At 48.8% G+C, this 25,668-nt stretch overlaps 1 protein-coding gene across 1 annotated transcript in view; it reads right to left on the reverse strand.

Moving 5' to 3' along the window:
• SLC6A11 (solute carrier family 6 member 11) overlaps positions 1-24,271 on the reverse strand; it is a 125,976-nt gene extending 101,705 nt beyond the window's left edge. Inside the window, exons 1-4 of the mRNA XM_043443244.1 lie at positions 23,921-24,271; positions 20,628-20,762; positions 20,367-20,507; positions 16,953-17,043 (exon numbers count right to left, since the gene is read on the reverse strand). Of these exons, the coding sequence (XP_043299179.1) occupies positions 16,953-17,043; positions 20,367-20,507; positions 20,628-20,762; positions 23,921-24,170 (617 nt within the window). The 5' untranslated portion in view covers positions 24,171-24,271. The remainder of the gene's footprint in view (positions 1-16,952; positions 17,044-20,366; positions 20,508-20,627; positions 20,763-23,920) is intronic.
• Between the last annotated feature and the right edge of the window lie 1,397 nt (positions 24,272-25,668).

A 25,668-nucleotide genomic window follows, 5' to 3' on the forward strand; every position in this document is an offset into this window, starting at 1 on the left:
CTCTAATGCCTTAGACAGTAAAGAATCTGCCTGCAATGTGGGAAGATCCCCTGGAGAAGGGAATGGCAACCCATTCCAGTATTCTTGCCTGGAGAATTCCATGGACAGAGGAGAATAACGGGCTACAGTCCAAGAGGTCGCGAAGAGTCGGACACGACTGAGTGACTTTCACTACCACTATTACTACTTGAAGAGGGAGTTGGGGTTCTCTGAGAAGTTACTGAAGGGATGCACTGTCTCCCCAGAACAGAGCAATACCCTGCTGTGCCCGCTCACCCCCAAAATTCTGCAGGAACTTGAGGGGGCTCACCGACTTCCTTGTCTCCAGACCAAGAGCCTCGTAGCCAAGGATGCATACTACCACCTGACATACTGCAGGCGATCTCCCCACCCCAAGGCCCTGAAAGCTTCCGGAACATCCATCAGCCGGCGAATGGGAAGGGACAACCTGGAGCAGAAGAGAAAGTGGCCAAGGCAGAGGGAGATGCCTGGGGTACCGAGGACTCAGATCTAGCAGGGTTGCATGCACACACGCACATGCCCTCTGACTGATGTCGTGGTTTTTCTGAACGGAGTGTCTGAAAACTGGAAACAGCGCGGGGACCCAGGGACAAAGAAGGGGTTAGACCTGCCAGGAGCGAGCTGGCGCAGGCCCCCTCTGCCACATTTTGGAGCTTGCACACTTTCGAGTCATGCAGCCGGCTTCAGCGCCCTCTCGCTTAATTGAACAATCTAGTTCCCAGAATGGGAAGCACATTACTAAAAGCTACACGGGATGAATGGCTCTTTTGTTCCACCAGACACTATTTGAAAACATCCTCAAACTATTTTCTTTAGGTTTTACCGGCGCTGACTCTAACTAGCAATGGGCCCGAGTGTCTACAGAAAGGAGGCTCGGGGGGTCAGGTTCTCGGCCTGCAGGGCTCTGGGGTTGTTTTCAAACCCACAAGGGCAGCCTTTGAGAGCCTGGGGGCTGGGACACTCAACTCCGGAGACTTGGAGAAGGCACAGCTCTTCCTGGGGAAAATAAAAAAAAAAACTTTCTTAATGACCCTCCCCCATGAAGCACTGGGACAGAAGAACGGTCTGAATAAAGAAGAGTCTGCTGCCAACACCCTGGCCAAAAAGGACCCGGGAACAGACCTCCCGACACCGTTCGGGGGACAGGAGATGCTGAAGACTGCCTGGGGCCCTTCAGAAGCATTCATTGACCTGGGTTATAATGTGCACCTACTACGAGCCAGGCAGGAAAGCAGGTTCTTCACATGGCTTTTTTTTTCAGGTCATTAAGACTATGTCTGGAGATTTCCACCCAGCACTTGGAGGTGTAATGTCTCTGCTTCTTCAGCCTTCAGCACATACAGAAACGCCTGGGCTTGAAACCAAGCTCTGTTCCTGACCAGCTGTGTGACCTTGGGGAAGGGACATCACCCCTTTCCATAGGCTTTCTTTTTGTTGCATTTTTTCTTAGTGTTTTTTTTTTTTTTAACATGTATTTACTTTTAATTGGAGGATAACTGCTTTATAATATTGTTTGGCTTCTACCATACACCAACATGAATCAGCCATAGGTAAACATATGTCCCCTCCCTCCTGAAGCTCCCACCCACCTCCCACCCCATCCCACCCTTCTAGGTGGGATTTGAGCTTCTGGCATCATATAGCAGATTTCCACCGGTTATCTAATTTTACACACAGTACTGTCTATGTTTCAATGCTATTCACTCAATTTGTCCCACCCTCTCCTTCTCCCCACCGCCATGTCCACAAGTCTGTTCTCTAGGTCTGTGTCTCCATTGGTCTTCAAGCAGGAACTCATCTTACCCTCCTAACCATCCTTGAGGAAGGTACAGTTGTTATCATCATTGCAAAGATGGGGACACTGACATGCCAGGTGGTCAGGGAACTTGCCCAAAGTCACTGAGAGCAAGTGACAGGGTCGGGATCTGAACCCAGGGACCCTGGCTCCAGAGCCCAGACATTCACCCACGGGGCCTGCTCCTCAGACTCCCCCATGACACGAAAATCACCCCTTACTCTCTTTACAGATCAAAGGCACGTACCCCAGAGCTACTTCATGTGTCTTCGTGTGCTGGGTAAAAGCAGTTCCCGGCATGCATCCTTCATGCATTTCTCAATTTATTCAAATGACACTTATTAAGGTGTCTTCAGTGTATCGGGTACTGCGCTACACTTGGGCTCACGGTCCACTGGGGAGGACAGGCCAGTGAACAGAGCCGAGTGCGGAGACGGTGAGGACAGGGAAGAGCAGGGGACCCTCACTGCAAGTCTGGCCAGTATCAGGATGTGGGGGTGGGGTGGGGAGGTCCCGGAGAGCAGCAGGACAGTTAACAAAGAAGAGGGAGGCACTTGGGGGCAGAAAGGCCACCAAAGGCAAAAGCCGGGAGGCTGGAACCAGGGCTCCGGGAGGCCAGAGAAGGGCTCAGCGTGCAGCAGGAAGCGGGGTGAGAAGCAAGGGCGAGGACAAGGCTGGAGTGATGAGCAGGTGAGCCTTGCTGAGGGGCGGGTGCCTCCTCCTGAGGGTGATGGAAGCCTAGGAGACTCTTACAGAGGGGCAAGACTCCATCAGGGGCATGTTTTGGAAAGCTCTCTTTGGTTGCAGCGGGAAGACTGGATGGTAGGCATGGAATGGAGCAAAGTGCCCGGTGTGGAAACTTTTGCGTTAACTAGGACAATAAAGAGGGAGGGGCTGGACTAAGGTAGGGAAATGACCCTGGAGGGGAAGAGGGGGGCTGAGGAGCAACAGGGACATCAGGTGGCTCCCTGGGGGTGGCAGGCAGCAGGGAAGTAGGCGGTCCAGGCTGACACCAGGCGTGTACCTGAATGCATACACAGGGGTGGCGGGGGGAGTCGTTAGCTGAGCAGGAGTGAACTGTTAAGTAGGATGGAGGAGGAGGTGGAGAGTCAGTCAGTCTTTTAGATAAGGCGATTTTGAGATGCCTGTGGAACCCCCAGGTGGCTGCAAGGGCCAGAGGCAGCTGGGTCTCTGGCTGCAAAAGCTCACAACAGAGATGCAGACAGGAGATTGGACCTGAGCCCTTGGCCATCAAGCGTCCAGGGAGAGCATGAGGTCGAGTAGGCAGAGGCGGAGAAATGAGCGAGAGGGGGCATCTCATCTCATCTCAGAGCCCCATCATTTACAGGCAGAGAGGACGACGGAGGAGCCCTTCACGGGACGGAGGAGGGCTGGGCATCCCTGGAGAAGGCGGCTTCTGCAGGCAGAGGGAAAGAGCTTTCCAGCAGCCTGGTGAGAGGGACAGCGTTGTGGGGTTCAGAATCGGGGAGGTGGGGGAAGCAAGGCAAGCCGCTCAGCCCTGGTGGGGCAGACTTCAGACAGCGGTGCAGGTGGGGAGGTGAGACCTGCTGAGACGGCTCTTTGGGGAAGCTGCTCCGATGGGGTCGGAGGCTGGTAGTTCTCAGCCACAGGGTACCAGAGCTGTCTTACGTTTGTTTTATTTTCAGGTTGGCACGACTGGGAGACTTAATGGGAAAGAGTCAGGAGGGAGGGAAAAGTTTCAAATACAGGATGGAATGGGGGATGAGGGAGGAGGGAGGGGGTAGAAGTCTCTGAGATGGGCAACAGGGGCAAAGTCCACAGGTGGAGATGTCATTTCTGAGGGAAGAGGAGGGAAAGAGTTGGGGAATCCAACAGGTGAGTTTAAAAGCAAACCATCGTTGTTAAGAGATTCTCGGAGGAAGGAACAAGAAGGAGCTGGTGGCAGAGGTGACTGGCGGGTGCCACGCGAGGGTCCTCACATCTCACACATTCAGTTCTCACAGCAACATAACCACTCTGGAAGACACTCTTATACCCATTCTACAGGTGGGGCAACTGGGGTCCAGAATGGCCCAGCAACTGACCCAGATTGGGACCTGAAACAGGGTTCTTCTGATGATGCCCACAGCCTCTGCAGAAGCTGGCCCCAGAGAGGGGAGGCCTGCTCAAGGCTTCTCCACTGTCCTCCACGGTCTCAAGGAAGTGTCTAGATCAGATCCTGTAACACCCTCATTGCCCTCTCCATGTCCCCTGCCTGCCCCTTACACACGGAGGGGCTGAGTCTGGATGGGACCCCACGCCCGGCACCTCCCTTCCAAACACCAGCTTCCAGACCCGAGAGTGGTTTGACCTGAGAAAGCAGAGGTGGAGCAGACCCCTCTCCCACCACGGCAGAGAGCCCGGGGCGGGCGGGGTGGGAACAGGCCCCCAGCTGGTGGGGGGGGGTGCTCATCCTAATGTCCAGCACATAACCGGCATGCACTTCAGCTTTCTTTAACCTGTCATGGACAGGAGCGCTGCCGGGGATGCGGAGACCACCCTAAATGCTGGCACTGAGGGACCGAGCTATAAATAGCCTAGCTCGGGCCTCCTCTCTGGTCTCCCAAAGCAACAAACAAACAAACAAACAGCCCAAACAAATGCGCCTTCCCTGCCCCCTCGGGGTCCTGCTCTCACCTCCCTGGCCCAGTGCAGGGCATCAACTCTCCCCACGTCAGGGGTCTGCTCCTGCAGGGGCCCTCAGTTGAGGCACCGAACCGAGCTGGGGACTCAGGCCAAGGACCCTCCTGGCAGGAAACTCAGGCCTCCGCATCACGCATTCCCTCGGGAGAATGACCGAGTGTTACCTGCAGGCTGCTCAGTGCCCTAAGAACAGGGGCTGCGGTGATGAGGAAGGCAGGTGACTTTTGCCCTCAGGGAGGAGACAGGTGATGACAAGGACAGGGACAGCTGGCATTTCCTTCCTGCTCACTGAAGTCAGTGCAATCACGATTCCCACTTTACAGATGGGAAAACCATGGCTTAGGGAAACAACATGCCCAGAAAGGCAGAGGCCACAAGTGCTCAACTTGAGATAGAGCTAGGACCCACAGCCCTGTCTTAGGAAGATGGACCAAAAAAGTATCACTCAGGGACTACAACAAGGCAACAAAGCTGGTCTGTAAGGTGTTGAGTTCCCGCACCAATTTCCTCTGTGGCTGCAGAAATCCTCCTCCCCGGTCATGTGGAAGTCCCCTCCAGTCCTGAACACACCCTGCACTTCTCCATTCCCCAGGATCCATCCCACAGTTCTATCTGCCAGCAATGTCCCTCTCAGTTCTCACACGCCTTCACAATTCTGCCTGTCCTTCAAGCACCAGCTCAAATAATACGAAGCCTTACCAAGTGCTTCCTTGGTCAGTACCTGTAAACCAAGAACCTCCTTCCCCCTGAAGATGCAGTGAGCATCTATGCTGACCTCTGACCTAGAAATGCCTGGTACACTAACCGTTTCTATATAAAATGCCAGACAGTACGGATTTAGGCTTCACAAGGCGTATGGTCTCTGTCCCAACTATTCAACTCTACCCTTGCTGTGTGAAAGCAGCCAGAGACAATTTGTAAACAAATGCTATGGCTGTCTTCCAGTAAAACTTTATTTACAAAAACAGGCAGCAGATGGATTTGGTCCATGGTTTTCTGACCTCTGTCCTAGGCTAATGCTTCCCAAAGAAAACTAATCCTGTATGGCACCCTGAGGTCATACAGGGACCTCACTGAGGAATGGCTACATACTGTAGCCCTCTTTAGACAGCCCCTATGCTCATTAGAATATTAAAGGCTCTGAGAAGTCCTGCAATAAAGGCATCTCTATAGCTCTGTCTGTCTGGGCTTCCCTGGTGGCTCAGATGGTAAGGAATCTGCCTGCAATGCAGGAGACAGGGTTCAATCCCTGGGTCAGGAAGATCCCCTGGAGAAGGGAATGGCTACCCAGTCACATATTCTTGCCTGGAGAATTCCATGGACAGAGGAGGTTGGCAGGGTACAGTCCATGGGGTCAAAAAGAGTTGGATGTGACTGAGCAACTAACAATAGCTCTGTCTAACCCGATGTTTCCCAAACTTACTTAGAACTATTCTTCATTAAAGTGCAAATTAAAACAAAATGAGATGCCACTTCATGCCCACAAGGGTGCACCCACGAGGATGGCCTAATCAGAAAGATAGACAAAAATAAGTATCTTCAAAAACACATGTGAAATAGATGACCAGGCCAAGTTTGATGTATGAAGCAGGGCACTCAAAGCTGGTGTACTGGGACAACCCAGAGGGATGGAACGGGGAAGGAGGTGGCAGGGGGGATTCAGGATGGGGGGACACATGTACACCCCTGGTTGATTCATGTCAGTGTATGGCAAAAACCACCACAATATTTTAAAGTAATTAGCCTCCAATTAAAATGAATAAATTAAAAAAAATAATTACACCAAGACAAGCAATCGCACTGGGACCAGAGAAACCAAAATGTGTACTCATCCCATCAAAAATGTATAGTCTTTTCTGTCAACATATCGAAATCATAATACCACTCATATATATTCAAGAATTTTTGTTGAACTTTGACTCCTAAAAATGTACTATTCTTCGAGTATAATTTTTTTATCTTGTCACTTTCTTGTTAATTAGTATAAAAAATAATATTTGGAGTAACTCCTTAAGATAAACCCATAAAAAGTATATTCCTAGCCAGTCTGAATAAATCAAGAACATCTGCTAAAAAAAAAAAAAAAAAGGAATACAGAGAAATGGAACTCATATCTTTCTGGCAGGAATGTAAAACAGTTTAGCCACATTGGGAATGTTTGCCAGCTTGTTAAAAAGGTTAACATAAAACTCAGCCTTTGCAAACCCCCTAGGTTATTCAAACCCCATCTGAATGCAGAGTTCCAATAGCAAGGAGAGATAAGAAAGCCTTCCTCAGTGATCAATGCAAAGTAATACAGGAAAACAACAGAATGGGAAAGACGAGAGATCTCCTCAAGAAAATTAGAGATACCAAGGGAATATTTCATGCAAAGATGGGCACAATAAAGGACAGAAATGGTATGGACCTAACAGAAGTAGAAGATATTAAGAAGAGGTGGCAAGAATACACAGAAGAACTATACAAAAAAGATCTTCATGACCTAGATAATCATGATGGTGTGATTACTCACCTAGAGCCAGACATCCTGGAATGTGAAGTCAAGAAGGCCTTAGGAAGCATCACTACGAAGAAAGCTAGTGGAGGTGATGGAATTCCAGTTGAGCTATTTCAAATCCTAAAAGATGTTGCTATTAAAGTGCTGCACTCAATATGCCAGCAAATTTGGAAAACTCAGCAGTGGCCATGGGATTGGAAAATATCAGTTTCCATTCCAATCCCAAAGAAAGACAATGCCAAAGAATGTCCAAACTACCAAACAATTACGCTCATCTGACACTCCAGCAAAGTAATGCTCAAAATTCCCCAAGCCAAGCTTTAACAGTACGTAAACCATGAATTTCCAGATGTTCAAGCTGAATTTAGAAATGGCAGAGGAACCAGAGATCAAATTGCCAACATCCATTGGATCATAGAAAAAGCAAGAGATGTCCAGGAAAACATCCACTTTTGCTTTGTTCATTACACTAAAGCCTTTGACTGTGTCGATCACAACAAACTGTGGAAAATTCTTCAAGAGATAGAAATACCAGACAACCTTTCCTGCCTCCTGAGAAATCTGTATGCAGGTCAAGAAGCAGCAGTTAGAACCAAACATGGAACAACAGACTGGTTCCAAATTGGGAAAGGAGTACGTCAGGCTATATATTGTCACCCTGCTTATTTAACTTACATGCAGAGTACATCATGCAAAATGCCAGGCTGGATGAAGCACAAGCTGGAATCAAGATTGCCAGGAGAAATATCTACAAGCTCAGATATGCATATGACACCACCCTTATGGCAGAAAGTGAAGAGGAACTAAAGAGCCTCTTGATGAAAGTGAAAGAGGAGAGTGAAAAAGCTGGCTTAAAACTCAACATTCAAAAAACAAAGATCATGGAATCCAGTCCTATCACTTCATGGCAAATAGATGGGGAAACAATGAAAACAGTGACAAACTTTATTTTCTTGGGCTCCAAAATCATTGCAGACGGTGACTGCAGCCATGAAATTAAAAGACACTTGCTTCTTGGAAGAAAAGCTATGTCCAACCTAGACAGCATATTAAAAAGCAGAGATATTACTTTGCTGACAAAGGTCCATCTAGTCAAAGCTATGGTTTTTCCAGCAGTCATGTATGACTGTGAGAGTTGGACTGTAAAGAGAGCTGAGGGCCGAAGAATTGATGCTTTTGAATTGTGGTGTTGGAGAAGACTCTTGAGAGTCCCTTGGACTGCAAGGAGATCCAACCAGTCCATCCTAAAGGAGATCAGTCCTGAATATTCATTGCAAGGACTGATGCTGAAGCTGAAGCTCCAATACTTTGGCCACCTGATGAGAAGAGCTGACTCATTGGAAAAGACCCTGATACTGGGAAAGACTGAAGGCAGGAGGAGAAGGGGATGACAGAGAATGAGATGGTCAGATGGCATCACCGACTCGATGGACATGAGTCTGAGTAACCTCTGGGAGTTGGTGATGGACGGGGAGCCTGGCGTGCTGCAGTCCATGGGGTTGCAAAGAGCCAGACATGACTGAGTGAGTGAACTAAACTAGGTTATTCAAAAATAGCCCCAAACTGAAAACTACCCAAATGTCCATCAACTCATAGTCAGACAAATGAAACTAAATTAATTAATTAATTAAATGGGATATTAGCCACAAAAAGGAATAAAGCAGTGACACATGCTGGAACATGAATGAACCCTGGAAACATTTTGCTAAGTGAAAGAGGACATTAACCAAGGACCACACATTGTATGATTCCATCAAATATGTGATATCCAGACTATATGAATCCAAGAAACAGACAGCAGGTGAAAAGTTGCCTGGCAGTGGGACTGAGATAAACTATAAATGGGCATGGGAGATCTTGTTAGGATGATGAACATAGTCCAAAACATTCTTGTGGTGACAACTTCACACTTGGCAAATTTACTCAAAAGTCATGAATTATACATCTAAAAGGGGTGCAGTTTATGGTATGTAAATACACCACCAAGTCATCTAAAGGCTATTAAGAAGGAAGTGCCCCACCATGTTTCTGCCTTTCCAAAGCAATTCGTCCTAACTATGCAGAACACGCTCTGGCAGAGACAGCGCCATGCAGGTTATCCTGTGTCACACCCACTGTCCAGAGCAGACTCAGTCAGGTTCCAAGAAGAAGTGCACCTTGCCACGGGCCACAGGCAGTGAATGGCAGAGCCTGGCCTTGCACCCCCATCTCCTGACCCCAAGCTTAACACCTATTCCAGTCCCGCATGGCTGGAGGGGAAGAACCAGCAACACAGGAGGCAATAAGGAGGTGTCCATATGCAGGGGTCCCACGCAGAGGAAAGGGCCTCGCTGTCCCATGGCTGGGGTCCCAGGGCCCTTGGGTTCCTGCCCCTCTCCCCCTTGGCAGGACTCAGCACAGCTCCAAAGTGCTGCCCAAGCCTTCCACGCCTCCCCGAGTACAGCAGCTCCCTATTACAAGTGGCCGAAAGCTCAGAGGGTCAAACACCACATTCTGTGTTAAGGCTGGCAGAGAGTCATTGTCTGCTACAGAGGGGGTGGCGGGCACACACATGACGTGGGAAAAGTCCTGGATGAGAGATCCAGCGTGGGAGTGTGTGTGGGGGGGGGGGGGCGGGGGTCTTCCCCCTGGTCCAGAGTATCCCACCAGGAGGCCTCCATTCTTTGAATGTCACCTTCACCACCTGAGCTGTGGGGTTTTGGTGGGGGGATAGGCTGAGTATGGGTAAGATGCAGGGGTGAGAGGAGCCACTACTGTTGATGGCTACTGGCCCCCGTCCCACCCTGTCGCTGTATGCTGACTGCGCCTGCACCTGGAAGGGTGGCGAGGCACACCTGTTTTCCAGGGAGGAAGCTCAAGTTCAGAATTGCACGCCCAGGGTTCCTATAAGTGAGTAGGAGAGTCAGGTCCCAGCTCTGGGGCTTCTTCCTAATCTTACAGGTCTTCCAGGGAAAGCATGGAGCTGAGTGTGTGTGCATGTGTGTGTGTGTGTGTGTATGTGTGTGTGTGTGTGTGTGTGTGTGTGTGTGTAAAATCTGGAGAGTTTCAAACACTTTCTCTCGGCTTTATTAGAAGTAATACGGAATTGGGATAACGCACTAAAGTTTGGGGACAGCCCCTTCTGTATGGCTCTCTGCCTGAGCCTGAATTGAAGTCACTCATGAACCTCTCGTGCCACCAGCTGCTGGGCCACTATAGACACTGGGCGGCCAGTCTCAGTCTCCATCTGTCATCACAGCAGATCAGAGCCTGCTCGCCTTGCATGCAACGCCTGGCTTAGCTGGAAACCACAGTTCTGCTAAAAGCAAGGTTCAAGTCATTTCCCAAAGGTGCCTCTTGAAATCCAAGAAAACATAAGCCAACAGGTTTTCTGTGTTTTGGTTTTGCTGGGCGCTGGAGACTTAACTCCTTCCTCATTCATCCCTCCCTCCCTCCCTCCATCAATTATAGAGAACTGTGGGGCTGGAGAAGACTCTTGAGAGTCCCGTGGACAGCAAGGAGATCAAACCAGCCAGTCCTAAAGAGAATCAACCCTGAAGATTCAGTGGAAGGACTGATGCTGATGCTGGCCACCTGATGTGAAGAGCCGACTCGTTGGAAAAGACCCTGATGCTGGGAAAGATTGAGGGCAGGAGAAGCCGGCAACAGAGGATGAGATGGTTGGATGGCATCACTGAATCAATGCACATGAGTCTGAGCAAACTCTGGGAGATAATGAAGGACAGGGAGGACTGGTGTGCTGCGGTCCACGGGGTCACCAAGGCTCAAACACGACTCAGTGACTGAACAACTGCAATCTGCCCCAAAACTCTCCCTTTGAGAACCTAGTGCCACAGGACTGCAGAGAGGAGGGACAGGCCAGTGGGATTCCGCCCCGAGATAAAACAGGCAGCTGATGGCGTTTCAGTCACGGGCAAGAGGAGCATGCAAGGAAGGGTGGAGGGACACAGCAGGGATCAGAGAGGCTGGCTCTCAGCCCAGCTCCGGCTCTTGCTGGCCAAGAAAGGCACTTTGGATGAGCCCCTTAACCTCTTCCTGCCTCAGAATCCCGAGATGAGAATCTGTCCAGTCAGTGATGCCGTACCATCTCTCCAATGGGTGGGTGGAGTAAATGAAGCGATGGGCCTGGAGGGCCATGCTTGGGGCCAGGGTACACAGCACGTGCTTAGTAACTAACCGTGACCTCCTTTCTCTTCCTGCATGCATCAGGATGCAAAAGGAACCTCAGACACAACTCTTGCAGTTCAGTAAATCCCTGCTTCCCATGACTCAGTGTGAGACACCCACTATTTGTGAAAACAAATCGCCTCATAGCTGATTTTATATACAAGTATCTTTACTCTAATGTTCAAGAAGGAGTAATATTTTATAGATCACAGCTCTTCCGCAGTTACTAAGCCCAACTGTTCCTCCTCCTCCTCCCCCTCCTCCTCTCACTTTGCAGACAAAGAAAATGAGCTGCAAACAGATTCAAGCAGTGAGCCCAAAGCTGATAAGTGGAAGCAACAGTGTTTAAATTCTTGCTGTCTGGCTTTAAAGCCCAGGTCTCTGTCTGCATCCTCGCATCTCATCACTACACTTCTCTGGAACATTGCAGCACCTGGATATACAAGCGGTGCCTCTGTCCTGAGCATCGTGTTCACACCTCCTCATCTATTTACCGGTCCTGCTAGGGCCCCGGGGGGGTCTGGGCAAGCAGGGACCCCTGGTGTTGACAAGTCAGGGCAGAGAGTTGCCAGCACCAACAAGAGTGAAGAAGCACTGCTCTGCTCCGCAGGGGGAGGCCTGGTTCGTGCTTCAGGGATGGTTATCCAGGGAGGGTCTGGTGGATACCAGCAAGTCTGGAGAGCAGACTTCCGCAAGTAACCCCTCCCTGCTTTAGCATCATGGAAAATAAAATCCCATTGTATGCAGTTTTTTCCCTCTTCTACTCTAACATACTTCCTACACTTTTCTACAAGAAAGCACAGGTGACTTTGGCAATAAGGAAATCAAGTGTTCACCAGAGAACCCACTTCTATAAAGGGGAGCTGATCTAAGAGAGAATGACATTTCTGAACCTGGGAATGTACACTCTTCAATAGACAGGGCAAGAGTGAACTCAGATGACACTGACCTCCACAGGGTTAAGAAACAGTCATTCACTCATTCATTCACTCTTCCATCCATGCATGCTAATAAATGTTTATTGAGCACTTAGCATGTGCTGGCAGGACAACAGGGAACAAAACAGGACAGTCCTTGCTGGCACAGGGCTTTCCATTTAACAGAGAGACAGAAAGAGAAGAAACTAGTAAATAAAGGCACAAGGATTTCAGGTAAGTCCTATGCAGACAACAAAACAGAGGGATGGGGTGGAGAAAGACTAGGGTGCTGATTCAGCGGCATGGGCTGGGAGGGCTTACTGAATGACATTTGAATTAAGAGTTGATGATAAGAAAGAGCCAGACACACGAGGAACTGGTGAGGAATCTTCTAAGCAAAGGGACTCTTCTCTACAAATGCCCAAGACTGAGCCTAGGACAAGTGCAGGACATACAAAGGGCACCAGTCCAGAGAAGGGGAGTGGGCAGAAGGGAAGATGAGGCTGAGAGGTAGGTAGGGGCAACCCCAGAACCACAGAAGGAATTAAGAGTTTCACTTCAGCAACTCTGAGCCCAAATTCTGTGCCCAAATGAAAATCAACTCAAGTGGCCATGCGATTTAGAAATACACAAATTTTTTAAAACCTCCTCCAGTAAGAGAAACCAAAAAGACAAGACTGCATCCTTCTGAATAAAGATAGAGAAGAAATTACCCTTAGAGCTTAATGCAGGCTTAGCACACAATATGCTTACAACAAATGTGTGCTGAATGGATGCCATGCAAAAGCACTTTCAATTGTACACATGGCGAACATGCATTTGCTTGCAAAACTGTGGACAAGAGAATGAGAGTGCCTAGAAAAGAAAGTGAAAACAGAACACAGTCCATCTGATGCCACAATGCTGGTTACACTCAATAGCACTCAATCCCCACAAGGCACATGGGCTTAAAATGCAGAATTGCCAACATATTGAGATAAATGCACAGGTGCCAGACGCATGAGTTACTAAGGGAAACCAGGGTGGCCTGATTTTGAAATCTGACATCAGGAAGACAAGCCGCCCCTGCCTCACAGGCCCCCTGCCTGATCCAGAACCCGGGACTGACCCAGAGCCGGAGCTGTTCTCAGCGGCTAAGACAGTCATTTTAATTATTCCCTTTTGAAAGGGGAAATGAACCTTCAAGATGTCAGAAGCCCAAGGTCAGGGTGAAGGCATGGCCAGCCACGGGCAGGGAAGCAGCACCTTGTAACTGATTTTATGAGATCCACGGGCTTGTCTCTTCTCCGCTTCCAGAGGGCTAGGACCACATCCTCTACTTCCACCACTCCCAACTACGCCAGTTTCCTGCTCACATGCACCAGGAGCTCAGGTGTTTGCGGAACGAATGAACGAGCACCCAGCTGAGGCAGTCTATTCTGACCAAGCCATGTGGCCCTGAATGAGATGCCTGGGGTCAGAGGCAGCAGGGACAGGACACTAACAGCACAGTGTGGACAGGAATCAGACACACAAGGAAATAGAAAAGAGAACCAGGAAAGACTCACTTTCGAGGACACGTGATCCAATACTTGAAGCGTCGTCACATAGGAAAGGAATCAGGCACATTCCCTCTAGAGCCCCAGAAGCCAATCTTTGGCTGAATTCAAGGAAGAACTTCCTCCTAGCATGGCATTTGCCAGGCTGTGTTTAGTGGAATGCTAGCATTCCGGGGTGGGGGAGGGGAGGGGAAAGGGGGGAATGATTACAAATGATTGCATGGGAAAATACGTTTGGGAATTTGAGTTAATCAAAGGTAATGGATATTCTTATTGAAGGGCACAGCTTTCAGCCCTTCTCAAGTTTATGTGGCCCCAAACAGTTTTTCACAGGATGCTACAAACATCTCACAGAGTGTCTATGTCCCAAGTTCACCTCTGGGGAAAAGATGAATTAGAGCTGTCTCATACAAACATCTTGCGAAGGAAGGAAGGAGTGTCATACCAGAATTGGAGTGCTTTAAGGATGCAGAATTCAACACTGCATAGACGATACAAATACAATCAGAGTAGAAAATTGGAACTATGGGCTCATTCTGCCATCGACTTTCATCTTGAATGACCGAGTAGCAGGCAAAAAGGCCCAGTTACACGTAAGGACACAGACTAACTGTCTCCTCCCACCACTTGGTGTCCGAATGAGTGGGTAACATGGATATTATGGGCTTTCCAGAGGGCTCAATGCTAAAGAACTTGTCTGCCCATGCAGGAAATGCAAGAGACTCAGGTTCAATCCCTAGATCGGGAAGATTCCCTGGAGGAGGGCACAGCAACCCACTCCAGTATTCTTACCTGGAGAATCCTATGAACAGAGGAGCCTGGCGGGCTATAGTCCATAGTGTTGCAAAGAAATGGACATGACTGAGCCGATTAAGTATGCATGCACACATGGATATTACAAAGGGATCCTCGAAGCAGTCAGTACTGTTCTGAGGAGCTTAGGGATAAGATGAGTACTTGCCAGAGCCCACTGTGACTCTCCTCATGTACTGTTTTCTAGAAAATACTGTCTGCTTGCCTTCCTCCCATGTACCTTTACATTTGGTAAATATTCACTGAGGGTCTTCCATATACCAGCAGTGGGGAGCAAAACCAGAAAAGGTGCTGCTTCACGACAGCCTCCTGGGGAATTCAGACAATAAACAAACATGCTGCACAAATAAGAATTGAATCCAGGTTCCCATACACATTACAAAGGAAATGAATGGTACAAACCAATGTAAGTTACACAGAGACCTTGTCCAGTGTAGGACGTCGGGTTCTGTTCTCTAAGGGACCACAGAGACCATCTTTTGCCATCCTCAAATGTGCAGGTCCAAAACATTCCCATAGGAAACTCTAGTCCACTGGGGCTGGAAAAGGCCACTCAGCACCCCTCCCACCCACATACACACAAAGCAGGCTCCACTCCAGCACAATGTCACATGGATGCTCTATTTGACTATGACCTACTGAGTAGGTCATACCTAACTACCTGACTGACTCAGTAGGTCATAGTCAAATAGAGCATCACTGGCTCAATGTATATGAGTTTGAGGAAACTCCAGGAGATAGTGAAGGGGGCGAAGCCAGGCATGCTACAATCCATGGGGTTGCAAAGAATTGGACATAACTGAGCAACTGAACAATGACAGTAGGTCTGGAGAGAGCTGGAGAGTTTGCATTTCCAACCAGGTGATGCTTCTCTGCCAACCACATCAGGTAGCACTACTTCATCAGGCATTTTAAACGACCTAAACAAACTGAGGGCCATACCATGTTCATGAACAGAGAGGCTCAATCACAAAGGTGTCAGTTTTCTCAGACTAATCTATAAGTTCATCATCCTCCCAACCAAAGTCCCCACAGAGTTGTTCTCTCCTTTATTGTTGTTGTTTTTTTAACTTGACAAGCTGATTCTAAAATTCATCTGGAAGACTAAAATAATTTTGGGAAACAGCAAAGTGAGGGACCTGTCTTGTGGGTTCAAAGCTTAAAATTAAACTTTAGGTATAGCACTGACACGCAGTTAGCAAAATAGATGAAGAGATCACAGTGCCCTCAAACAGATCTATGCTTTCAGTAAAACTTTATATGGAAGATGGCATGACAAATCAGTATGGAAAGGATGAATAATTCAGCAAATACTGCTGGAGAAATTGGTTATTTATATAAAAAATAAAACTGGATTCCTACTTCATATCTTGTACAAAATAATATTCCAGGTAGATTATATTCCTGAATGTGAAAAAAACTTTAAAACTCTTAGAAGAAAACCCAGGAAAAAAAAATATATATCAACTTTGAGGTAGGGAACTATATCTTAAATAAGACACTCACTGTGCAAACCAAAAAGAAAAATACTGGCAGGTTTGAATTCAATATAGTTGAAACTTCTGTATGCTACACACAAACAATGAAGAAAAGCCACACACTAAGAATGGTATCTGGTTAAACAAAAAGAAAATCACTCATAAAACTACTGCTCCTCCACACTGCTATTCATCAGCACTAGGGTAGGGGAAATTCTTCAGTGAAGTCAGACCTTTTCAAACTGAAAAGCCTCAGTGAGCCTTTATCCAGTCTTCAACCCACAGAGGAAACTTTTCTTCAATTCCTGGGGCGCTGCACAATTCTGCACATTCACAATGTAAATGATGCCCTCTAGGGTTGTGCAGTGAGCAACTTATACAACTGTATATGGCAGCCCTGCAACTCCAAGAGCTACAGATCCCTTCGCAACACTGATGAAAAATGCCTGTCTTTGCAAAAATGCCTACCTGCACAAATACAGCCTATAAAGTCAGTGGATTCAGGCACTGTCTCCAAAACCATCAACAGCCTTATGTTGGTCAAACACTTCCAGGTATGAGGGCTCAAAACCCGTGAAAGTACTTGCAGACAACACTGCGGGACTGCACTTTTCCTTAAGTACTTGCCTCTTTACAACCTCTCCCCACTCAAATTGATATATGTCCTTTCCGTGTGACCTTGCAGCTACTGAATGAAAGTTAACCTGTCCCCCCAGGAGACTTCTGCTTTCCAGGCTAAATATACTCTTGACAAACAGTCTAAATCTTCTCTTTCGCTAAAAATGAGTTTTTAAACTGCCCATCACTTTACCAAGCACTTCTTGCCCTGGTAAGTAACTAGGCATGCTGACACGTCAACAAAGAACGAGAAAGCATTTTTCTCAGCTGTGCCCCTTTGGAAAACCTCTCAAGATCTCCATCCTGGCTTCTAAACCAGCCAAATGCCCACAGAAGCCAGGAAGTTCAAGGCTGGAGGCAGGGTCAGGCTTTTTTCAGGGGTGGAGTGGGGGCAACCAGGACAGAGCCCCCAGGGGCCGAAGGAGACAAGGCGTTTCCACTTACTCCCAAAACTCCATGACAGGAGAGGTGGCGTTCTGCAGGGACACGTGGCTGTGGTTGGTTGCGTTCAGTTTTTGGAACTCCACGCAGTTCTCTGCAGTGGGAAACAGGACAAGAAACAAGAAAATTAACCTCTGCGAGGGCTGGAGCTTAGCACAACATTCAGAACTGATGGTGCAACCAGGTGGTTTTTACTCAGCCACTCCAGGTAAACATGCCTCACAGAGCAGTGTGGGGAAAATCAATCACGTACAAACAGTTTAAGAGGGAGGCTTGGCTTGATTCCAACCAGAGAAGAAGTTTTGGGGGTAGGGCACCTCCCCCCTCTATTTCCCACTAGTACGCCCTGTCCAATTCTTTCCTCCTGAATCTTTCACCTTTCTCACTTCCCTGCCTAAGGCTTCTCCATGGCATCTACCTGTTCCACCCTGGCAGGAACGTGAGGGTTAAAAAGGGGCATCAGCCATGGTGTCCCTGGGCCAGTGACACAGGTGAGACTCAGGCTAATGTCACAGCTGCTTCATAAAGACCCGACAGTTGGATGAAACAGTATCCGAATGTGTAAAGAATCCCTGGTTCCTCCATCATTCCCTCACTCACTCAATCTAAGAAAGGATTTATTGAATATCTCTTCTCATTTCATGAGACTTGACGACCAAGGGGGATTTGAATCTCAAGGTAAAAACATGAGTGTCTGTCCTTTAAGGCCCAGATCAGCCTATTACCCTCTCTTCCAGGAAGCCTTCTTTGATCTCCCTCTCCTGAATTCTAAGGAAGTTAGAATTTAAAAGTCCTCCAAGGAACCTCCTTCTCCAACTCCCTTTATTTTGAAGAGGATGAATCAAGGGTCAGAAGTAGTCAAGGGACCCCCGCCCACACCCTCTCCCTGCTCACAAGTCACCAGCCAGTTCGGGGAAGAAAACAGTCCAGCCAAGGCTGCACTTCCTTTACCATGGTTACTGCCTGGTTCTGTCTGCCACCACGGAATCCAGGTCTCTTTACAGCACCTCCCTGTTCACAGAGTCGCCTTAGTCACTAGGCTGTGAGCTCCCTGAGGACCGCATCATGTGTGCCCACTCACTTCAAAGCCCCTGCACCCAGCACGGTGACCAGCCTGGAGCCTGCATTTAGCTTCATGCTGGCCCTTCACTCTGCTCATGTATGCACAAACCCTCCAACTACATCTATAATCGCTGGAGCATGAAGCCCTCCTGCACATGATACTTCACACATTATAATAGTTGACAAGCCTTCAGAGAAAGGGGAGTGCAAATCAGTGGAAGAAAGCTTTGCAGCCCAATGGGAGAAAAGCCTCCCAAGTGTCTGCTCCTTTCCTACTTCTCTGGACAAGTGCTAACCATACCAGGAAAGGAGATGGTCTGTGGGGTCCACAACCAGTCTTAAGAGAAGTCTGGGAACCTAAAGTTATAAGCAAAATGCCTGAATGTGCCCTTGTGCCTTTTTCTAGAGCGAGGAGCCCTTAGCTTTGATCAGATTCTCTTAATACAGTGTCTCTCAATTTTTTTTTCTAGGGTAAAAAAATTTCTCAGACACGCAAAGTTGACAAGGCATTTTTATTAAAATAATATTTAATCATTTACAAATAAGCAATGAGTTATAAAGCCTTTGTGGTTCAAGTATTCAAACAACTATAAAGCCAGATTTTATAAGTTAAATACCAACTATACTACCGAACCAGCACAATTCAAATTGATAGCATAAAACGGGTATGCACGATAATGCCATCTTGTGAGATTAAATTGATTTCCCAACAGAAAAATGGACCTGAGAGGTAGGAGGCAGGGTCTATGGAGTTAAACTTGCTTATTTTTCCATGCGCTATTTGAGATTCAGTCCTATCACCATTTTTCTCTGGTCATGCATTTGCAGAACCTTCATTTCTACAGTTCACTGCATTCTTGGCTGGACTTATATCAATGACCATTTATGAATTAAATCTCTTTTTCCCTTGGCCACCATCATCCTATTCACCAAGAACGCATCTTAAATTGTCAATGCGAACAAAGTCAGGCATTGAGATCCCCAACTGTCCTCATTTATAAGGTGAATGTATAGATGATTAGAACATGCACATATTTTTAGAGTACCCTCAAAATAAATTTGCACAATTAATTTATCATGGATGACTTGCAGGCCTCCAAGAATATGTCCTTGAATTTTAGTTTGATAAACATCTTGATTATGCTCCTGGGCAAAGAAAGGTTAAGAACCAGGGAGAGAAAATGAGACCGCCCCCCCCCCAACCCCCCAAAAATGTGCTGGGTGGGGGAACAAGGTAAAGTTATGCAGGGATTAAAAACTAGTTCACAGCATTTTCTTGGTCTAATGACTGCCGTTCCTTCTGCCAGTGACCAACATCCTGCCCTGTCTTACTGTATCTCAGCTTTCAGGATGACTGGCCACTTACAGGGAAAACTAACCACAGGTTACAACACAGATGGTGAATAGATTAGAGCAGGTATGTTGACTGCAGTCGAAAGGCAGTGACTGTCTAGGGCAGTACTGAGCAGGGCTCTGAGGCCAAAACTAGACTCAAGAGGAAAGAGTTCTACAATTGATTAGTAATGTCTGTACAGAGCAGTCTTCATACGTAGGGGTTGAGAAGTATTTGTCTTCTCTAGATTGTAAGACTCAGTCCTGACAGGTTGACAAATTGATAAGTAAACAGTATATTAGAATCCAAAGTCATCTCAAAAGTTACCCATTGAAGGGAGGAGGAGGGTGGTGAATTCAGGTGTCTACCTGGGGTGGACAGGTAGAATCAATGAGCCACATGAGCTGGGTGGGGACTGCGGCCAGCTTGAGGACAGATGCTTCAACCACAGACAACAGCCGTTTCTCAGCTGCAGCCACCACCACCAAGTATGATTGTGGGAATGTGGCTCTGCTGTTGCCGGATCTTTTTAACTTTTCAAGAGAAGCCAGGAATCTGGATATTCGTCCCCAGCCTTCTGATTTTTCAATTGTTGAAAATACAAATACATTTTTGAAATGGGCTGGTCACTGATCTAAAGCCTAATTGGCTGACAGCCCCCGTCTGCAACTCTTGATCTAGTCTAACCCCTTCATTTTACAGAGGAAAATGTGACACTCAAAAGGCAGGGCTAGAATTGCAGCCTGAATCCCTGGATCTCAGTTTAGCACTTCTTACTTGCATCCTTACTGTGTGCCCAAAGGATGCAGCCTCTATTTTTGGCAAAGCAAGGTAAGAAAGGCACAATTCTTTTCCTTGTGCCAGCCCCTGGGCTAGTGCTCAGCTCATGCTAGTATGCAGGCCAGGTACAGAAATGACCCCCGGCTTCAGTGGAATCTGAACTCACAGCAAGACACGTGACACCCCACCATTCCCAGCTCGCCCAGTAAGACCAGCAGAGAGAGCCTCCAGGGAGGCCGTACCTGTGTTCCACTCGTGCCCGCAGGTGGCCCAGGGGAGCTCGGTGGTGAAGCAGTTGCTCAGGTAGAAAATGGCCCATGCCAGGATGATAATGTAGTACACATTTAGATGGGCCTCAATCACCTGCGTTGCATAACCAATGCCTGAAAAAACACAGAAAAGGCAGTGATCTGAGTCCCTCTCCAACTCGTTAAACAAAGCTGCCCTTCACAGCCTGACAATACCCAGGCATCCTTTTATTTTCTGATTAACTCAGCACTTACCTTCAAATAAAGGGCACACTTTCCTCCAACATGTAATGCCACCTTCACTCGTAAACTGTCCCAGAGCTGTTTCCAGGAAAAAAACAGGAATCCCACAGCATATAAAAAACACCACATAGGGAATCAGGAATGCCCCTGCAAAGATGCAAAGGAAAGGAATGAAGCTAAAGTTGCCTCCACCACTTCAGCCCTTGAATAACCTATTAGAGGCAAGACAGCATATGCTCTGAGCTTGAGCTCAAGTTCCTGCTATGAGGACCAGAGTCAGACAAGGTGAGCCTGGGTTTGGGCTCTCTGCCACCTACTCCTTTGAGTAAGTCTATGTCACATCTCCCAGCCTCAACTTATTCACCTGTAAAATAAGGCTTTAATACGTAAGAACTGCACCACTTATCTCACAGAATGGTTGTACAGTTAAGAGGTTAAAGTTTAAGAAACTGTGTAATATGCTTGAATCTTTCATTTATGCATTCTATCCTCCAGCACAAGTCAAATCTATTCCCTCCCTGAATGTTGCATCTTCCTTTTATATTATAAAGTGACCTCAACTGGCCAAGGGAGGACTCTTCTTTTTACTTTGGAAGTAACCTGCAAAAAATCTTTATAAAGAAAGGCATTCTCAAGGAGATATACAATGAGCAGGAATAGGTCCCTGTACACCAGCCCCAGGTATGGAGCTAAGATATGAGGAGTTCATAGCAAGAATACAGCCAGAGAGGCTGGCTTTGAATCAGTCTGGAGAAAAGACCACCTTAAGCTTTAGTGCTCCCATTTTGAAACACAATACCCACCGCCTGGGCCTTTCTGTGAAACAAATTAAATAACTGAGGTGAACATGAGCCATTACAAGCAGAAAGGGATTTTTCCAAATCCCTCATTCTCTCTCTGTCTAATAACAAAGCACAAAAACACACGCTATTCCCCGCCATCTGATCTTGCGAATGAAGGCTTTCACTGAAATTGCTTTTTGCTAAATGAAGTCCCTTTAACCCAAGATTAACAGCAATGATTTTGATCAATCCTGGTAATAGGACAATATTTACCAGGTTGTGAAAGGGTCTTAGCTCTTCTATTTTTACAAAGTTTCACATTGGGGAAGAAATACTAAAGTATTGTTGCAACTTATGAGTAGAGCTGTACAGATTTTTTTTTAAAGAAAGTTAAACAGTTGATAAGCAGATCCCCCAACTATATTAGAAGGCAAAAAGTGCCTGAAAGAAGATAAAAAGGGTCTGTTTGCTGAATCTAAGTGATTAAGACAAGCCACAGAAGTTTCCCTAACATGCTGTAATTTGAAATAAAATAACACTTTCTGAAGGCCTTGTGGCCTCTCTGTTCACAAAGCTAGTAATCCTTAAGATAATTAAACCAGGATATCTGTACACCCAGTAGAGATTCTTGTCGAGTTAGAGTAAAAAAAAAAAAAAAAAAATGACTCATTTTAAAACTGTACTCTCTACAACCTTTTTTTAAAAAAAAATCTGAGAGTTTGTAATTAATGCAGCTTATACAATGCTCTGATTTTACGAATGTGTTTCTGGTTTTTGTATAACAATTTCCTGCGGGGGGGAGGGGAGAGGTTTAAACAACTCTTGCCTGGGACAATCCTAAAGGGTTTCCACAGGCTTCTAAGCGGACGCAGCAGCTTACACAGGCTGAATGTGCAAAGAGGAGAGGCAGGCTCCCAGCTGAGGGCTCAGGGCACGTTCGGGGTCTCTGAGGCCACTCCCTCTCTCCCCGTGCCAAGCCACAGACACCGGCGGCCACTTCATTGCCAGTGCAGAGCAGGCTTGGAGCAGCCTGTGCCTTCAGGATGAATGTCTCCAAAGAAAAGGGCCCTGGCCAAGCAGTCCCCTCCTCGCTCTCCCTGCAGCTGCCCGCACAGGAAGTCCTGCCCCGCAAAGCCCGACAGTGTGGTCCCTGCCAAACCTCTGAGCTACCTTTGCTGGACTCTGGGGATCCGCTGGAGGGACACAGCAAAGACAGACAGGAATACACAAACACCGGCTTTTCTCTGCAGAAACCGTGCCCCTCGAGGTTTCACACGGTCCCTTGCCATGGCCCTGCCAGCTGTTCTGTTGATCGACAGGTGGGGGCTCCTCAAATCTGGAGGCCCCCCCTTCTTGGAGCTGGGAGATCTGAGGATTTAACTGCTGCGTCTCCACCATGCAGCCTCGGACATGCTGTCACTAGAAATGACTCTCTGGTTACTTTCGTTTCCCTGACCCCTGCAAGCTCTGCTGTTGCTGCTGCTAAGTCGCTTCAGTCCTGTCCGACTCTGTGCGACCCCATGGACGGCAGCCCACCAGGCTCCCCCGTCCCCGGGATTCTCCAGGCAAGAACACTGGAGTGTTCTTCTCCAATGCATGAAAGTGAAAAGTGAAAGGGAAGTCGCTCAGCCCTGTCCGACTCCTAGCGACCCCATGGACTGCAGCCCACCAGGCTCCTCCATCCATGGGATTTTCCAGGCAAGAGTACTGGAGTGGGGTGCCATTGCCTTCTCCACGGCAAGCTCTAAGCACCTTCTAAACAGCAAGTCGGTACTGTTGCTAACTGTTCTGAGACCAGTCAAGGAAGCTGTTTTGTGCCCATCTTCCCACCAGACAGTCCTAGACAGGGCCCTACGGGCAAATGAAAGGAAGGGAAACCAAACGGCAACGGGCCTCGCCTAAAAAAGTTCTCCCAGTTGTGCGTCCAATCTCACTTTAAAGCCAGGCCTTTGGTGTCGGAACCCCACCTTTACCCCTTGGGGAGTGAGCGACTTCTCTGCCCCTCAGTTTCCTCCCCTGCAAAACGGGGAATATACCCCTACCTACAAAGACGACTGCGAAACGATATGAGGTAAGTTGAGTCCGGAGGCTGGCATTTCGGGAAGCCCTCAGAAGCCCGAAGCTGCTCGGATGACCAAAGTCCCCTTTCCTTCACGCGTGTTTCCAGTCAGGAAAGCCGAGGCTCCAAGGGTCTGCCTCCTGCCCCCGAACTCCCGCCAAGGGCTCCCGGCCTCGGTCTGCACCTCACTCCCGCGGGGACAGAACACACAGCCGGCGGACGAGTGCCCGCGTGCTAGCAGGTGGCGCGCTCAGGTGCGAAGCTGGGGGCGCGAGCATGCGCACTGGGACGGCGAGCGTCGCGCCGGGGGTCAGCTCTCGCGCCAGGTGGCCCCGGGGCCGGCGTCCCCGCGAGACTGGGGTCCCGCCACACGCAGGCGCGGGAGGGGGCCCGGCTCCCCGCCCCCACAGGGCCGGCTTCTCCCACCCCGTCCTCCTCAGGGCCGCGCGCGCGCGCCGCCTCACCTCCTCCGTTCTTGTAGCACAGGTAAGGGAAGCGCCACACGTTGCCCAGCCCGATGATCTCCCCCGCCACGCTCAGGACGAACTCCACCTTGTTATTCCAGTGGCCGCGCTCGTGGACCGCCTTGTCGCGCTTGTCGCGCGCGGACACCGCGCCCCCGCCGCCGCCGCCGCCGCCACTCAGCACCTCAGACTCCCGCGCCTCCTCAGCAGCCTTCCCGTTGCCCAGAGGCAGCGCCTTCTCCGCCGTCATGGCCGCGCTGGCTGCCTCCTCGTGCGCCGGGCCCGGCTCTGCGCCGCCGCCCCGGGCGGGCTGGCTTTTCAGGAGGCGCGAGCGGGCGGGAGGGGGAGGCAGGGGGTGGAGCTGAGGGGCCGGGCCGGGCCGGGCCAGCGCGGGGACGGGGACGGGGACGCTGCGGCCCGGCCCCGCCGGGCGCCCGCGTCGCCTCAGCCCGGCTAGACCGGGCCCGGGAGCCCGCGAGCACCTTGCGCGCGCCGAGCACCTTGCGCGCGCCGAGCACCTTGCGCGCGCCGAGCACCTTGCGCGCGCCGAGCACCTTGCACGCGCCCCTTCCCTCCCCGTGTCCTACCCACTGGCCTCTTTTTAAAAGAGTGGAAGCGTGCATTCGGGCCTAGACTGGGCTCCAGACACCAAGCCCTGAAGTTTCACCACTCTGTGATCTCCGAATTTCTGGGTCTCAGTTTCTCACCTGTAATAAGAGGAGCGGCTGTAGAACAGGCTGCTGCAGTCTGAGCGCCTGCGCGTCCTGTTAAACTGCAGACCCTGATTTAGTGGGTGGGGCAGGACTGGAGCTTTTGCGTTTGTTGGAACGTGTGCGCCCAGGTGATGCTAATAATGTTGGCAGGGACCACAGTGTGGAAGAAGGGAGAAAATGAACTGCAGGGAAGAAAAGGAACTTTCTTCCCAGCGCTCAGACTGTGAGCTCCCCTAGGCTACTGACGCCTCCAGATCTTGTCCATCCTGGCGCCCACCGTTCTAAACATAGTGACTAAGGACAGTGTGGCGGTTAGATTTGCCTGTGGAAATGGGCAAATCTAATTTGAACCGCCATCTATCTTAGTCGTTTTAGTCGTGTGAAGAAGTCATCTGACATTTCTGTGCCTTAGTTTCCTGATTTGCTAATAGGAGTACCAATATTGCAAATAGTGCTTTTGTTACAAATGTGTGTGTGGAGTTAATACGAAAATGCTTATAAAGTATTTAGTGTATTGGAAGTGCTTTATGAACATTATCATACGCTGTGTAGTCACATATAGTTATGTATCATCTTGTTTAATATCTGTCTTTCCACTCAACTGAGAGGGTGATGTACCCTGCCTTGTTTATTTTAAAAGGCATAGAACCTAACACAAGAGCCTGCACATAGTAGGTGCTAACTAAGTATTTGTGGAGAGAAGAAGGAAAGACCAGAGGAAGCAAGAAAAAAGCAAAAGAAGGTAAGGTTTGCAAGGGGCCACAGAGATAGTCAGACCCCCTCTCTGTGATTTCACAGCCCTGAAGAAGTCCAGCCATGTGAGCTGTCTGTAACACCCCCCACTGAGCCCTCCATCCATCCCTTGGAGCTCTCTCTGGTGCTCTGGAGAAGAGCCTCCCTGTCTCGTGGCCTCAGCTTCTCCTTCATTCTAGTGTACAACTGCTTGAGTCTCTCCCCACCTTTATCTCCCCCAGAAAATGCTTCCAGTTACCATCTTCCCCTTTCAGGCTTCCTTCCTCCCCTCCCCCTCACTAT

Source organism: Cervus canadensis, chromosome 22 (genome assembly GCF_019320065.1).
Source record: "Cervus canadensis isolate Bull #8, Minnesota chromosome 22, ASM1932006v1, whole genome shotgun sequence".
In the NCBI taxonomy this organism is placed as follows: Eukaryota; Metazoa; Chordata; class Mammalia; order Artiodactyla; family Cervidae; genus Cervus; species Cervus canadensis.